This window comes from Mustela nigripes, chromosome 8 (assembly GCF_022355385.1).
Source record: "Mustela nigripes isolate SB6536 chromosome 8, MUSNIG.SB6536, whole genome shotgun sequence".
In the NCBI taxonomy this organism is placed as follows: Eukaryota; Metazoa; Chordata; class Mammalia; order Carnivora; family Mustelidae; genus Mustela; species Mustela nigripes.
In genome coordinates, this window is record NC_081564.1 from 74691039 (window position 1) to 74705706 (window position 14668).

Consider the following 14668-nt stretch of genomic DNA (forward strand, 5'->3'; position numbering starts at 1 on the left):
GCTCTGTGTGGTTTGACAGTAAAATCTAGTAACCGAAACCGATTGTAGGTTTCTCTTAACGATATGAGCAACAGTCCTTTAAGGGTTCAGGCCTTTACAGTGGACTTCAGTAAGACTTTGGGCCTTGTGGCTGTGTGGGGGTTCATCTTATAATAGATGGGAAGCTGTTGGAAATCAGTTGCCTTCTTTCTGGACACTAATGTTTTCAGTACAAGTGAAATTAAATTACCTCGTCTAGAAAAAGTAATTCTCTGGGTGTACGTTACTTTATTAAACTGATGAGAAAGCAAATGCAGGATATTAAATAATGATGATTTCTTACACAAACAGCCATCAGTGGCCTATGCGCACACCACACCGGGCCTACCTTCAGGCTGGGAAGAAAGAAAAGATGCTAAGGGACGCACATACTATGTCAATCATAACAATCGAACCACAACTTGGACTCGACCTATCGTGCAGGTACGCAGACCGTCTACAACTACAGTCTCAGGTCGTAGAAGCCAAAATGTCCACGAGCTCGCTGTTCCCGGGGTGAATGTGTTGTTCTAAAGGACCCATGTTTAGGAAGATGTTCTCACAAAGAAAATGTGTGACTCTAAGCCTGATACTTGCCTGAGGGAGAATTCGGTCCGCAGATCAGTCCATCCCCATCCCTAGAGCTGGTCTTAAAGTGGGGCGTGAGAGCCTGTCACAGTGTGTAGCTTCTCTCCCTGCCCCCCTGTATTCCCCAGGCTGGTTCTTACGCTGGGCTGGTGATTCATTTGTTTCCTTTGAATGTGTTCCTCCATCCGTGCCCCCATCATTAGGTTTAATCATTTCCTCCACGCTGGAAATCGGCCAGACCTCTTATTAGTGCTGGCTGCCTTGTTGTTTGGGTCCACGCTCCCGATCACTCGCACAGGGGGAGCCTCCCGCGAACCTAACTTGTTTTTGCCTCCAAAATAGCTCGCCGAAGACGGTGCGTCGGGATCCGCCACAAACAGTAACAACCACCTAATCGAGCCTCAGATCCGCCGGCCCCGTAGCCTCAGCTCGCCGACCGTAACCTTATCCGCCCCGCTGGAGGTGAGAAGGCTGCCTGGTGCTCTCACCGGGTCCCTCTGTCCCGGCACTGCTCGTGCTCCTTGCTCATCTCACTGGGTTTGAGTTCTGCAGCCCCGGTGCTCTCTCTGGTCAGTCGTGGTGTCCGTGGTGCGGGACGCCCTCGTGCAGGCTTCCCTCGTCCGTCCTTCATGCTTCTCTGTGCCGCCCGGCTCGCACCCGTGGCCGCCCACCTGAGTCCCACTCTCATTCGGCGGCCGCCACGGGTCTCCGTGCTGGAAGGGGACGCGTCTCTTCCACACGGCTCCATTCTCCTTGTGTTTGCTCTTGGCCGCGTGAATAACTCTCTCTCTCCGAGACCGATGCCTCCATTGTGTTTTCAAACACGGCTGTGGCTTTGATCATTTCTCTTTTTTCCCTTTCAACTGGAGGGCCTGTCACCATACAGGCATCGTGTTTCTGATGCACACTCGCATCTCGAAGCCATGGCTGGGCATCTGCTTGTGCTCCCCTGTTTGTGTTGGTGTTGGTGCCCTCCCTTCACGTCACGCGTGTCCGAGTTAGAGAAGCCAGAGAGTGAATGTGGGAAGTTCTGACCTTGACTGTGTCTTAGAGCTAGCCGTGGGCCCCATCCCGGGGCTCCTGGTGCTGACGACTGGGAGTGGATGTGCTCACTTCCCAGCTGGGGTGTAAGTGCTGCGGGTGCCCCGTGCTCGTCTGACAGCTCTCTCCGTGGGTGCAGGGTCTTGTCTCTCTGCTCTCGAAACTGCCTCCCCCTTCCTCATTAGACTGTGAGCTCATTACGAGCAGGGGCACACATTCCTCCGCCCTCTGTAAGATTTCCATCGTGTTCACCACAGAACCATGTTTTGAGTGTGTACTGAGTAAGCCGTCCAGTGACCTTGGTTGTAAGTACTTAATATTGTTGTGTGTTTAACCAGCCGAGAAACTTGGAAGGTTAGATAGGTTGAAAAGTAAATGGATGACAGAAACAGGTTTCAGGAGCTTCTCTGTCGTGCCTCCAAAGAGGAGCGTTCCTTGTGTACCCAGGTCCGTTTTGAGACCTCCGGAAGAGCCCCTGGTCCGCGTTCTAATGCTCCTTATTATTCCTTAGGGCGCCAAGGACTCGCCCATACGCCGGGCTGTGAAAGATACCCTTTCCAACCCACAGTCCCCACAGCCATCACCCTACAACTCCCCCAAACCACAACACAAAGTCACACAGAGCTTCCTGCCGCCCGGCTGGGAAATGAGGATCGCGCCCAACGGCCGGCCCTTCTTCATTGACCACAACACAAAGACTACAACGTGGGTAAGGCTGTTGGTTTCATTTGGTTCCGTTTTCATCGCGAGGTCTACCATGGAGTCCGATTTCCTTCCTCAGGAGCCCTGCTTCTTGGAGGGAAGGTTCCCTGACCCTGAAACACGGCCCCAAGAGGACCTCCTCAGCCTACATCTGGACGTGGCTTGGCAGGGCCGGTGGGGGTGGGGGGTGGTGAGGAGGGGGCCTCTGGGCTCGGGTTTGTGGCTGCCTCTGGGATTGGCACCATTCCTTCACAGGACTCCTGGAAGGTTCTAGTCCTGACAGTTTACCATAGTGGGGAGAAAGGTGTCGTGCTCCCCAGGGCCAGGAATTTGATATCATGGCTTCATTTCCCATGATCCTCTGATTTTATTAGGAGTTCTAATCTTTTTTTAATCATTTCTCCTCATCAGTTTTTTTCTGCATTTCTGTTGACATGATCACCTTTGTTTGATGTGTCCTTTTAGTCTTCACTATTCATGTCACGTTCATGTTTTATACTCCTGTCCTCTGTCTCATTCCTTTGATTGGGTGTTAAGAGATGTACCGAGGACTTCGGTTGTAAATTTGATAGATCTTTCTGATGAACGTTTTGTCAAAACTGATTTCTTCTGGGCGCCTGGGTGGCTCAGTTGGTTAAGCGACTGCCTTCAGCTCAGGTCATGATCCCAGGGTCCTGGGACCGAGTCCCATCTCGGGCTCCCTGCTCCACGGGGAGTCTGCATCTCCCTCTGACTTTCTCCCCTCTCGTGCTTTCTCTCACTGTCTCTCAAATAAATAAATAAAATCTTAAAAACTGATTTCTTCTGATGCTGTTGCTCTACCACGTGCCCCTGAATCCTGCAGGAGAGACAATCTGTTGGATTAACGAACACGATGAGATGAATCAGAGGTGCCCATGTATATCTCTTTATGCCTCAGTCCGTCTTTCATTCCTGAGCTGAATTCGTGGTGTCTTATTTAACATAGCATCTAGGTCCTTTTTAGAAGTCAGTGGTGTGTTTCTGCTCTATTGGTCTATAGACCTATGATTAAACCGCACTTGGTTTTCTTGTTTCTATTTCTGATGCCACAGGAAGTGTTGCTTTTCTTCCTGTCCCTTGTCTCCCTGCCTAATTCTCCGGGTACAGAGCTTAAGTCTGTCCTTCTGTCTCTCATCTGTACTGGTTGAGTTTGGGTGATGGTTGCTGGCCCAGCCATGTGGGCTTCCAGTGAACACGTGTAAATTCCCACTTCCAGTGAAGGCACCAAGTGTTGTGTACAGTTGATAGAACAGTAGTGTTGTGTTAGGAAAGAGGCCTGGACCACAGGGCCAGTCACTCCCACTTGGCCCATGGTGTCCGTTCACTTAGTCCCTAAAGGGTTCACACTCGAACATCCGGTGGCTTGTGACGCAGTGCGTCTCCACAAGGACGTTCTCTGCCTTTGGGGCAGGACCGTGCCTTTCATGGCGGGGCATCCAGTGTGCTTGGCTCCTGCCGCTGAAGGCTAATAGCCACTGCTCCCCCCCCACCGGGACAACCCCGCCACAGGGACAACCAAAAATGCCACCATATGTTTTAAACAGTCCTTACAGAGACCCACTCAAAGTTCTTTTTCGGAGGTGAGAGGAATTCATCATGGAGATCTGGTGACATTTCATTTAACGAATTCACAACCGTTCCCAAGGCCCGTGGTAGTGTGTCGCTCTGTCCGACGTGCCTTTTCGCCCAAAAATAATATGATAGGATTGTGGGCAAGTTGAGAATGAAAGATAGACCGCTCTTTGGAAAAGACATTCATAGAGAGAAGTCTTTAAGCCTTTCTTTCCCTAGTGGATGTGGAACCTGTGGTTGTCACGATGTGTTTTCCAGCCCAGAGCCAGAAACGGGAGCTCCAGACATAGGATGGTTGTTGTCGGAGGAGATGGATGAGCTAATGTATGGGCCACTGTGCTCCCCCCCCACCCCCAAGCTGCAGGTGGAGGCATTCGAATGAGCTTAGCAGTCTGGTCTCCGAACCTTCTCGCCATTGTTCATGCCACAAGTGCCGTGGAATTACAGCTGGCGCGGGTTTCTGTTAAACCTCCACACCAGCTTTGTCTGTTGCCTGCATCGTGGCTGAACACACCCCAGGTTGAATTTCCCTTTGCCCCTTTCCGCCCAGATCCTTGCTGTTGACTCATGTACTCATTGCACATTTCAGTATGTTAAACCAGTGTTTTGTTGCTGCTGCTGCTGTTGAAAATCCTCAGGGTAACAACTAGGAAGTCCTCCGGTGACTCCCCTTCCCCATTCAGCTCGGAGGTGCTGGGCCAGCGACATCCCCCGTTCTAGAAAAGGCCTGTACAGAGTGCCCTCCGTGGAAGGCACTCTCTCCCTGCCCCTCTGTTTTGATGAAAGACAGAGGGAAGGGTAAAAGACGGTTTTCAGCTTAGAATCTGTTTGGAGTTTGTTCGTGTGTGTGTGTGTGTGTGTGTGTATGTGTGTTTTAAGAGAACAGCATAGCTATTCTTGGAAGGTGAGCTTTATAATGGAAACAGGAAGAGAAACTGGTAGGACAGGTTGGGAATTATGAGAGCACTGGTCCTGCCTCAGGGACCTGCTTGTAGGTCTTTCTTCCTGCATGTAGCCAGCAGCACGAAAAGATACAGGCCAACGTGTCCCCTCGTATACACTGATAGGGGCAGATTCCTTTTGAAGTCTATTTATAAAACACAGCCTTTCACACAGCGGGTAACGCAGGCCGGGTGCCAGCGGTCTGTCCGTGATAAGGTCAGACCACATCCATGGGGCATCACTGTGTCCCCACCTGGGTTCTCAGGGCCAAGGGTGCGTGCTGGAGGCCACCAAGTGTCTGAAGGCAGATGACACGAGGCCCTCAGGTTGCCCGTTCTGCTAAGGAAGCAGCTGGAAGTGTGCGTATGTAAGAGTGCATTTATGTCTTCTGGAGGATAAAGTGTTGGCTGGTTTTGTAGCGAGAGAGAATGTACGTACCTTCAGTCAGTGGCAGGTTTGTTTTGTGCCCAGGTCCAGCCTCATAAACTTGGTTGTTGACTTCTCCCAGGAAGGAAAAATCACAGCTGTTGATTTGACCCAGCCAGCCCTGTGGGGTATTGGCTGCCTTCACCTGCTCCACTAGCTTGGGGGCCAGTGGTTCACGGGACTCCCCGTAGCGGAAGGGGCGGGGGGAGGAGGGAGGGTGGCTCAGTAGCGCCCTCTAGGTTGAGCCTGTAGAGCTTGGTGGAAGGCAGGTGCTGCCATTGTTCTGACTTCCGGTGGTATAATAAAATAATAGAACCCCAAGGGTATCCAGCCCTCACAGTCTACGAATTCCGGGTTTGCATGCCAGGCCATTTTAGCAGACCTGCAAAATTGAGTTTTCTGCATCATGCTCCTCATCCTCACACCCCCGCACTTTTCTGTAACTTCACCTGCTGCTTTCTGTTTGAGTGTCCTTAAAACCATCAGCTTTTTACTGACTGTCTCTCACAGTAGCCTCTGTGTGTGAGGGCGGCAGGGCGGGGTTGCATGCGGCATCTGGGAGCTCGCATGGTCAGCAGCTGGGAGGGGGGTACCCAGGGGGCCTGTGGTGGGCATTTCCAGCGCCAGCTCAGAGCTGGCTCTCAGTGGGTGCTCCCAAGTTTTTCCTCTGTCCACAGTCAACCTGTCAGAAACATTTACCCAATTTCCAGCTTCTTGGACCTTACAAATCCAGAATCTTACTGTGTGTGTTTACTATACTGCTTGTGTTCCAGTATACAGCAGAATACGGGACCGATTGCATGCCTCTCATTGCACTTTAAAAAGGGTGTCAGTGAGGGGCGCCTGGGTGGCTCAGTGGGTTAAAGCCTCTGCCTTCAGCTCAGGTCATGATCTCAGCGTCTTGGGATTGAGCCCCACATCAGATCTCTGCCTGCCTCTCTGCCTACTTGTGATCTCTGTCTGTCAAATAAATAAATAAAATCTTTAAAAAAAAAAAAAAAACATCAGTGAGGTTCAGGGTCAATAGCCATCATAAACTCCTGACACAATTTACTTCTTCAGGTAGTTTGGTCTAGTGAATAGAAAGTCGAGGTTGGCTTTTGGGGGGTTTGTTTTTTGCTTTTTTAATAGACTTAGCCAGTTCCAAAAATCTGTCGCTTTGTTATAATCCAGTGATGCTAACAGCTTACACTGTTGAATTGGGAAATATTTTTTAACAGCTCTCTCGGAGTATAACTTACGTGTCCTACAGTTCACCTGTTTAAAGATACACAAGTGGGTGGTTTTTAGACCATTAAATAAATATGTGCAACCCTCACTGTAATCAGTTTGAGGGCATTTTCATACCCATCAGCTGACACAAAGTGATTTTTATTATTTTCTGAGGTTTATACCAGTTATTTCATTTTCTTGTGGCCTTGGGAAAGTGGTGAGGCAGAAGACCTTTTAGTGATTTGCCAGCAACAAAGGCTTTCATATAATTGAAATAAAGGGTTTTTTTTAGGTTTCCTTTTGTTGTTGTTGTCGTTGTTTTTAAGATTTTATTTATTTGACAGAGAGAGATCACAAGCAGGCAGAGAGGCAGGCAGAGAGAGACCAGGAAGGAAGCAGGCTCCCTGCGGAGCAGAGAGCCCAATGCAGGGCTCCATCCCTGGACCCTGGGATCATGACCTGAGCCGAAGGCAGAGGCTTTAACCCACTGAGCCACCCAGGCGCCCCTGCTGTTGTTTTTTAATCTCAGGCTTATTTAATTGACCGTGTGCTATTCTGAGTTTTATCATTTGTTTCCTAATCTTTTGAGTTTAAAGCATGAATTCTCCGAAGCTCATTGTACTTCATTGGGTCTGTGTTCATGAGAGGGTGCTCCCAGACTCTGGGTGAGGACTTTCAGGCAAGTTCTCCTGATCTCGCAGCTCAGTGTCCTCATCTAAAGGAGCAGAGATCATGTGTGCACAGCCTTCTGATTGACACCTGCCTGTTCTTTGTCAATTATAAAGCATGACCCAAGATGCCAGAGCACAGATTTCTCCTTTGTTGTGTTGGTTTTTTTTTTTTTTTTTCTCTTTTGTTGGTTCTTCGTAGTATCTTATGAGCCATATCCCTTAAGAGAAATCTTTGGCAAACTTTTAAGTATTTAGACATAAATGAGAATCTCATTTACAGGACCACATCAGGAATCTCAGTAAAGTTCTCTAGTTAGGGGTCGGAGGTATCCCGTAATGAGGCCACCAAACTCTGGCCAGGACACGACTTGACCCTCAGATCAGAGTCACAGATCAGGGAGTAGAAGGGCACAGAAGGAAGCTTGGGACTGATGGGAAGGCCGGCTGCCCTCACCCGCGGCTCAGTAGCAAAGAGACCTGTACACACCACCATCCCCACCCCCTCTGTCCAAGAGAGCCTCGTCTGCACAGCCCCCTCCGTTGTGGTTTCCATAGTAACCTCTCTGCTGGGACTCTCTTCCTCTTCACCTGCTAGAAGCCTCAGGGGAAAACACTTCACCTTTAATTGAAATACCCTCACTGTTCTGCTTTCACCAAGGACAGGAGAAGAAAAAAATCTTTCTTGAGAGCTGGTCAACCAGCCTTCCTATACAAAGAGAAGACCTCTCTTCCCCAGGGCAGGCAGGCACGTGGCTCCATGCCCTTGGACTGCCCTGCTCCAGAAGGGGAGGAGCCAGTGACATCACACACAGAGTCCCTTGTAACGTCCTCTGCCTTTGACGTTTTTTCTTGCAGGAAGATCCACGCCTGAAATTTCCAGTACACATGCGGTCAAAGGCATCTTTAAACCCCAATGACCTCGGCCCTCTTCCTGTGAGTACGCTGGAGACACGCAGACTAGTCTCAAAGTATTTATCCATTCATCTGCGCCATGTTGATGGAGAGACCCTGTGGGCCTTCTCTTTCTCTAGGCATTTTTAGGTTCCATTGGTCTTTAATCGCTTCATAGAATTGGGTGCATGGCTGAATTCCAAAAGCACATTCAGTCGATGCCCTGTACTTGTGAAAGAGGTTTCTGAATGTTAGCAGCTCAGAGAAAGTAGACCCTATAACTAGAATGTCAGAGGTGGTCTCTACACATGACAGGCCACTGGCATTTATTTTCTAACATGGTAGCCGCTCGGTTCCATCCGTCCTGCTGATGCAGTCACTGGAACAGAAATATTGAAAACAGTGGGAGACAAAGGAAATAATCACCAACCGTTTCTGTAAATCATTAGCCTGCAGATGTATTTTAAGTTTTTCTCTCCTGTTGAGGACTGTCTATAAAGTTTAATTTCTTTGATGGTTTATTGTCTCTGGGGGGCCCAAGTGGGCATTGAGCTCTGTTTACTCCCATGTTGGGCTGGATTGAAACTTTACTCACTACTTTCTCAGCCTCCCCCCATCCACAGTCAAAAAACCATACGAGGGCAAGAAGGTGGGGAGACTCGAGGCTCCTGTAGAACGGGGGGTGCTGGGAGTTCTCGAGGGGATTTTCCCAGGGCCAAGAACCTCTCCGTTGCCTGGCCTGTGGTCTGTGGTGGCACAACTTGAATCTAGAAAGGTTAGGGTTCAGTTTTCGTTCCTCGGGCTTTACCCAAAGATCCCTCCCTCTCCAGAACTGTCTGGTTCCTGGGTTGAGATGGAGAGAGCCTGGAGAGAGCCAGAAACCGAGATCAGATACGAAAGAACGCGGGTTGTCATCCCGTGTTGGATCCCTGAGTTGTAATAGCAAGTAGGCACCGTTCAGATAATGAGGGTATTCCGGCCTTCCCTCGGAAGAAATACCCAAATCTGTTTCCTGAGTCCAGAGAGAGAGAGAGAATCTCAGTGGTAGGTCCCTCGGCCACGCGGTGACAGGACTAAAGCCTCTGGCTCTGCATGTTTAAGTCAGCCTCCCTTCTCCCTTCAGTTCTCGGTATGAGCTACTCAGTCCTAAACCCGGCTGTTCGTGGAACCCTGGAGTTGCTCTTGGAAGCTTTTGACAGAGCAGGCCCTGCTTCCTGGTCATCACACAGCCAGTGAGAGGGCGCCAGAGGCTGGCGGACACATGATATAGCGTGTTGATAGATGTTGACGGGTTAACGTGAGTTGTTTGTGGTTTGTTCTTAACCTGACAAGAACCCTGGAAGAGAAGAGCCAGAAAGTGTCCTTGGAGTGTTTAAATTTAGCCATTGAGATCGATTGATTGATTTACTTACCTACTTATTTATTTATTTATTTATTTACTTATTTATTTATTGAAACTGTTAGGTAATGGTTGTATATTTTCTTTCTTTCTTTCTTTCTTTATTATTTCTCTCTCTCTCCCTCTCTCTCTCTCTTTTTCTCTACTACCAGCCTGGTTGGGAAGAAAGAATTCACTTGGATGGCCGAACATTTTATATCGACCACAGTAAGTAGGCTCTTCCATGGACACACAGGCATGGCAGGTGGAGGGACAGGGGAGACGGAATCATCCGGATGATAGTGAAAGGCGTGTCATTTCACTCTTCGTCCAGGCAGCCAGGTGTTCTGTGGCGAGAATGAGCGCAGAGAGTCAGTGCCCTCGTACGGTACTGTGCATTCCTCCCAAGTTTGCCTGAAAGGAGCCCATCAAGCTTTTACCCAATTTGATCTTGTGACCTATTAACTTTTTTTTGTCCCATTAAAAAAATTTTTGGGTCAATAACCCCTTGATCTCTGCGCTTTTAATAAATACACTCTAGTAATAGAAAATAAGGTTAGAAGTAACAATGGAGTCAAAAATCTGTGTGAGCCATGCTGAAAGCAGCATGTGTCCTCAACACCACCATCAGAGGTCTTACAGCAAGAAGCCCATTCTGACTTATTTTCTATTCATAGCATGTGCCTTTACACCCAACACACTAATCTCTATGTAGTTCGTATCTTGAAATTACAGTTGCTCCAGCACCTGTGAATAAATGTGCGGTTTCTCATTTCAACTAAAAGTTAAAATAATAAAGGTTTCACTTTTAGCCAGTGTTGATTTTGGTTTTTGTTTTTGTTTTTAAGGCAACATGCCATCCATGGTAACATACGTGTATATCCCCCAGAACTTCTAGAATATGTGTATGTAAGAGAAGTCTTCAGTTCTGTTGAGAGGCGTGTGCAGCTGGTCAGATTTTGTCCTGTGTTTTCATTTGGTTCCTAAAGATCAGCGAGTCGGCCTCGGGTTTCTCCAGCATTGCATTCTCTTAACTCATCAAAAGTCCCCCGGGGAGCCGGTGGCTGGAAAGTCGGACCACGGGTGTCCTCAGGAGCCTGACAGACTTTTTATAAATTAAGGAGCCCAGCAGTTAAGACTTAAACCAGAAGTAGAATTCCTAGGGCTCTGGAGAGAATGGGCTACCTTTGGTTAAAATTCAGTAATTCAAGGTACATAGGCTTAGTTTTGTCTTTGACAAGTAAAAGTACTAAGGGTTTGCCTGCTTTCCAGAGTTTTACGGTGAGCCTAAAATTGCTACCATAAATGTTATAAAACGTGTGTACTGCCACTTTTTTGTCTAATATGCTGTTTGTTATAATTCTACTCCTAACATAATTTGTTAAAAGAAGGGAGGGGAGACACTCTTTTTTCCACAAAAAACAAAAAACAAATCCTCTTTTAGTTTTAATGCTTTGCAGTTTCAGTTTTCAAAGGTTGGTACAAATGATAATGATCTTTTTCTTAAAATCTTAACCAGTAGCCTAACCTTGGTCTGCTACACACAGAATATCTCTCACAGCATCGTGGCCATGTTCTGGCTGGTGACCTGACATTCAGGTCAACCTGAAAAGAATTTTATAAATGTCCTTAATGCCACGGCCCCCAAACAAGAAAAACTCTATTGCAAAAGTCCATCCTACTGTACATGAGAAATAATAAAGATCATAGACTATTTTCCTAGTGCTATGCGTAGATTAGTATAATGCGGAGTAGATGCTTAATGAACAGTGACTTGAAGCTAATTCACGGAGGGTCCGTGGTGAAGGCGTGAGGCAGGTGAAGTCCTTGGTCGGAAAGTGGAGAGAACTCGCCTTGGGGAAGCAGCAGCCAAGCTACCCCTGCTTCTCTTCGTCAGGAGGCAGGAGAGGGTAGTTCTGCTAAGTGTCTGGGCTGTTCCTCCTTCCTGACCGGTCCAGCAGCCCCTCCCAGCACTCAGGCCCTCCCTTCCCACTCCCCTTGCCAGAACAGACCACCTGTCTGAGGCTCCTCTTTGCTCCCGGGGATGGTATAAACCACATACAGTGCCTGGTTGAGCTGAGCTACAAAAGGTGGTATTTTCAGTCCTTTCCGTGGAAATTAAAGTTTGCCTTTGCTCTCTACCCTTCGAAAAGGGTCTCTGAACCAGAGAATAGTGGAAATGAGTAAAAACCGCGAAAGAGAAAAGATCGGTTTAGGATCACCTCGTTTGCTGTTGATGCAGCGTTTCTGCCATTTCTCCCGTTTGTCAAGGTTTACTCCATGGAAACCTATAAAGGGATACATGTCAGTGAAACCGTGAACTTCATGTGCTGCTTCACCAAAACCCGGCCTGTGAAAAGCACAAAATACATGTCTCTTTAAAAAGCTCTATCGGGGGATGCCTGGGTGGCTTAGTGGGTTAAGCCGCTGGCTTTGGCTCAGGTCATGATCCCAGAGTCCTGGGATCAAGTCCCATATGGGATCCTTGCTCGGCAGGGAGCCTGCTTCTCTCTCTGCCTCTGCCAGCCTCTCTGCCTGCTTGTGTGCTTGCTCTCGCTCTCTCTCTCTCCCCGCCCCCCTGACAAATAAATAAATGAAAAATTTAAAAAAAAAAAAAAAAAAAAGCTCTGTCGGGCTGACCAGTGCTCTCCAGATTGCCTTTCCTCACCTGGTAGGTGATGTTTTAAGAATGCCTTTACCTTCCAGATGAGCTCTCCTTCCAGGCAGTTTCCCCACATCAGATTTCTTGAAAAATTCTGCATCTCCCTTTGCTGTCCTGCCGCGAGCAGGGCAGAAGGCATGCCATCCCTACACATGGCATTTTACTGTGCGGCCTGTTGTCTCAGGACAGATGCAGAGTCGTCCTGTCTCCATCATCACCAGCACACAGGAGTGCACACGAAGGACAAAGACATCAGTGCCCTTGTCCTTTAAACAACGAGGCTATCTATTTTTGCTTCATAAACTCTTGAGAAGTCAGACACTTTGAGGATTAGAAATAACCATCTTAAAGGCATCATTTCAGAAGAGCCAAAGTATTGCCGTTTATCAGATAGCTCCTGTGTCGAGCCTGGGGTAAAAGGTTAAGGGAAGATCTTGAACCGAATCTGCCTCTCTTAGGGGTCGTGTGGTTCTTAAAGATCAGGGATGCCCTTCGTCTGCCCTTTGTCTCAGTCCGTGGCCACAGGTGTCTGAGACACAAAGCTAGAACAGGAAAGAGAATTCCAGTAAGGCCAGAAGATCCTGTTTTCATCTTTCTTGCCAACAGTCTTAGCAAACCTGTTAACCGTAGCTGAATGAACTGAGTTTGTAATTCTTCTTCATTCTTGTCCCTTTATTTCAAATACAATGACGGCATAAAGCAAGTTTACATTCAGAAGTTCTTGAGAATGGATAAACGGCCACTTCACATTCCTGTCCTGTATTGACAATACTTAGCTTTAAATCGATCTGCATGGTCACCACATAGAAACTTGGGAGCCCCAGGAAGCATTTGCAGTGTTGGGTAGAGGAGTGAACCAGCTTTGAAGAAGCAGAACAAGTAGAGAGCTCACTAACTCGCCACGTGGCCCGGCGCCAGGGCTGGGGGCTGGCTGCAGGAGGGCCTTAGGAACAGATGAGTTTTCCGATGGATCCTAAGTGAGGAGTCAGATTTACCCAGGAAAGCCCGGTGGAGAGTGAGCCCCGGAGGGAGAAAACAGGCAGGTGTATGAAGGTGTGTGGACTGGGCCACAGTCCAAGCGCTGTGGTGGGGCAGCAAAGGGCCAGGGCTCCGTGGAGGCACGTGGCTCCAGTTCAAGCGTGTCCACCAGGGGTGGGAACATAGGTCCCTTCTCCTGGCAGGAGGGAGGCCCTAAGAGTTTTTCTGGAGGGGCCTGACAACCGTCAGATTTGTTCTCTAGAAAGATCCTCATGGCAGAACTACCGAGGAAGGCTCGAACTGGGCTGAGTGAGCCCAAGGCCAGGGAAACATAGCGCAGAGTCCATGGAAGCGATCCGCCCTTCAGAAAGCAGCTTTCTCGGTGAGACAGGGGACACAGCTTGGCGAGCGTCGGAGGAGAACGGCCAGGGAGGATAGGGATGGGGCCAGTGCCGGGTTTGAACCCTGGGAGCGCTCTGGTGCTGGCATTTGGGGGTACGGGAGGAATGGGTTTTGTTTCGGGAGGATTATGAGTTTGGTTTTGGTCAAGTTGGAGTTGAGGTTGCCATGGAAATGCAGGCACACGTGTCAAGGGTAGATCTGGATAGACTATGGGAGGCGCCATGTGTGTGTCGTCATCAGTTAACTTTAGCTTCGACCTAGGTAGCTAGGTGATGGGACTATGGTCCAGGGAGCTGTCACTCAGCTGTAGTCTCTTTATTTGGTTTTCTTTCATTCTCTATCACAATGGCAACTTTTACTTTCCAGATTTCTTATGTATGAGGTAAGGGACTCAAAATGCCTTTTGCTTCCATCAAAGTTCTCTAAGACCATTGAAATGTCTCATGTGCATTTCCTGCCAACATGAATCTAGAATCCTGTGCTTCAGCAGTGGATTTTAAAACTTGACCTCTACTTTCGTTAAAATAATTAGAATACCAGATTTGGAGAAATTTCTGCTATGGTCACTAAAACCAAATTTTTTGCTTAATCTTATCCGTCTATTTACAGGATATGTAGGAAATGAGCAGAATCCATATTCTTAATTTCCTGTTTTTTTTTAACCAGCTTAGATTCCCTGAAGTCCCAGAGAGAACCCATTGTCCCCCAGTCTTCCCTCCCCGTATATTTCACGTGAATCCATCCCTGCCTCCCACACACACCGCCATCTATGGCATAGTCCGAAAACCCACGTGATTCGGGGCACCCAGGGCACCATGTCACCTGCACCCCTGGAATAATTAATTGCACAGGTGCCATTGAACAGTCTTGCTGACACTGACTCATTTATAAGAAAGAAACGCACTTCTTGCCAACGTGACCAAAAGGGAAACCTTTTTCTGTCTCTTCATTGGCTCTATCTGATGCTCATGGTTGTGGACTCCTCACTGCTCTGATTTGGAATAATTAATTGCACAGGTGCCGTTGAACAGTCTTGCTGACACTGACTCATTTATAAGAAAGAAACGCACTTCTTGCCAACGTGACCAAAAGGGAAACCTTTTTCTGTCTCTTCATTGGCTCTATCTGATGCTCATGGTTGTGGACTCCTCACTGCTCTGATTT

The 14668-nt window shown here is 48.3% G+C and overlaps 1 protein-coding gene across 3 annotated transcripts in view; it reads left to right on the forward strand.

The window, feature by feature from the left end:
- NEDD4L (NEDD4 like E3 ubiquitin protein ligase) overlaps positions 1-14668 on the forward strand; it is a 328382-nt gene that overhangs the window by 277884 nt on the left and 35830 nt on the right. For all 3 annotated transcript variants that reach the window (XM_059409742.1, XM_059409741.1, XM_059409743.1), the window contains 5 exons: positions 331-462; positions 949-1068; positions 2159-2356; positions 8049-8126; positions 9636-9690. In XM_059409742.1, the coding sequence (XP_059265725.1) occupies positions 331-462; positions 949-1068; positions 2159-2356; positions 8049-8126; positions 9636-9690 (583 nt within the window). The remainder of the gene's footprint in view (positions 1-330; positions 463-948; positions 1069-2158; positions 2357-8048; positions 8127-9635; positions 9691-14668) is intronic.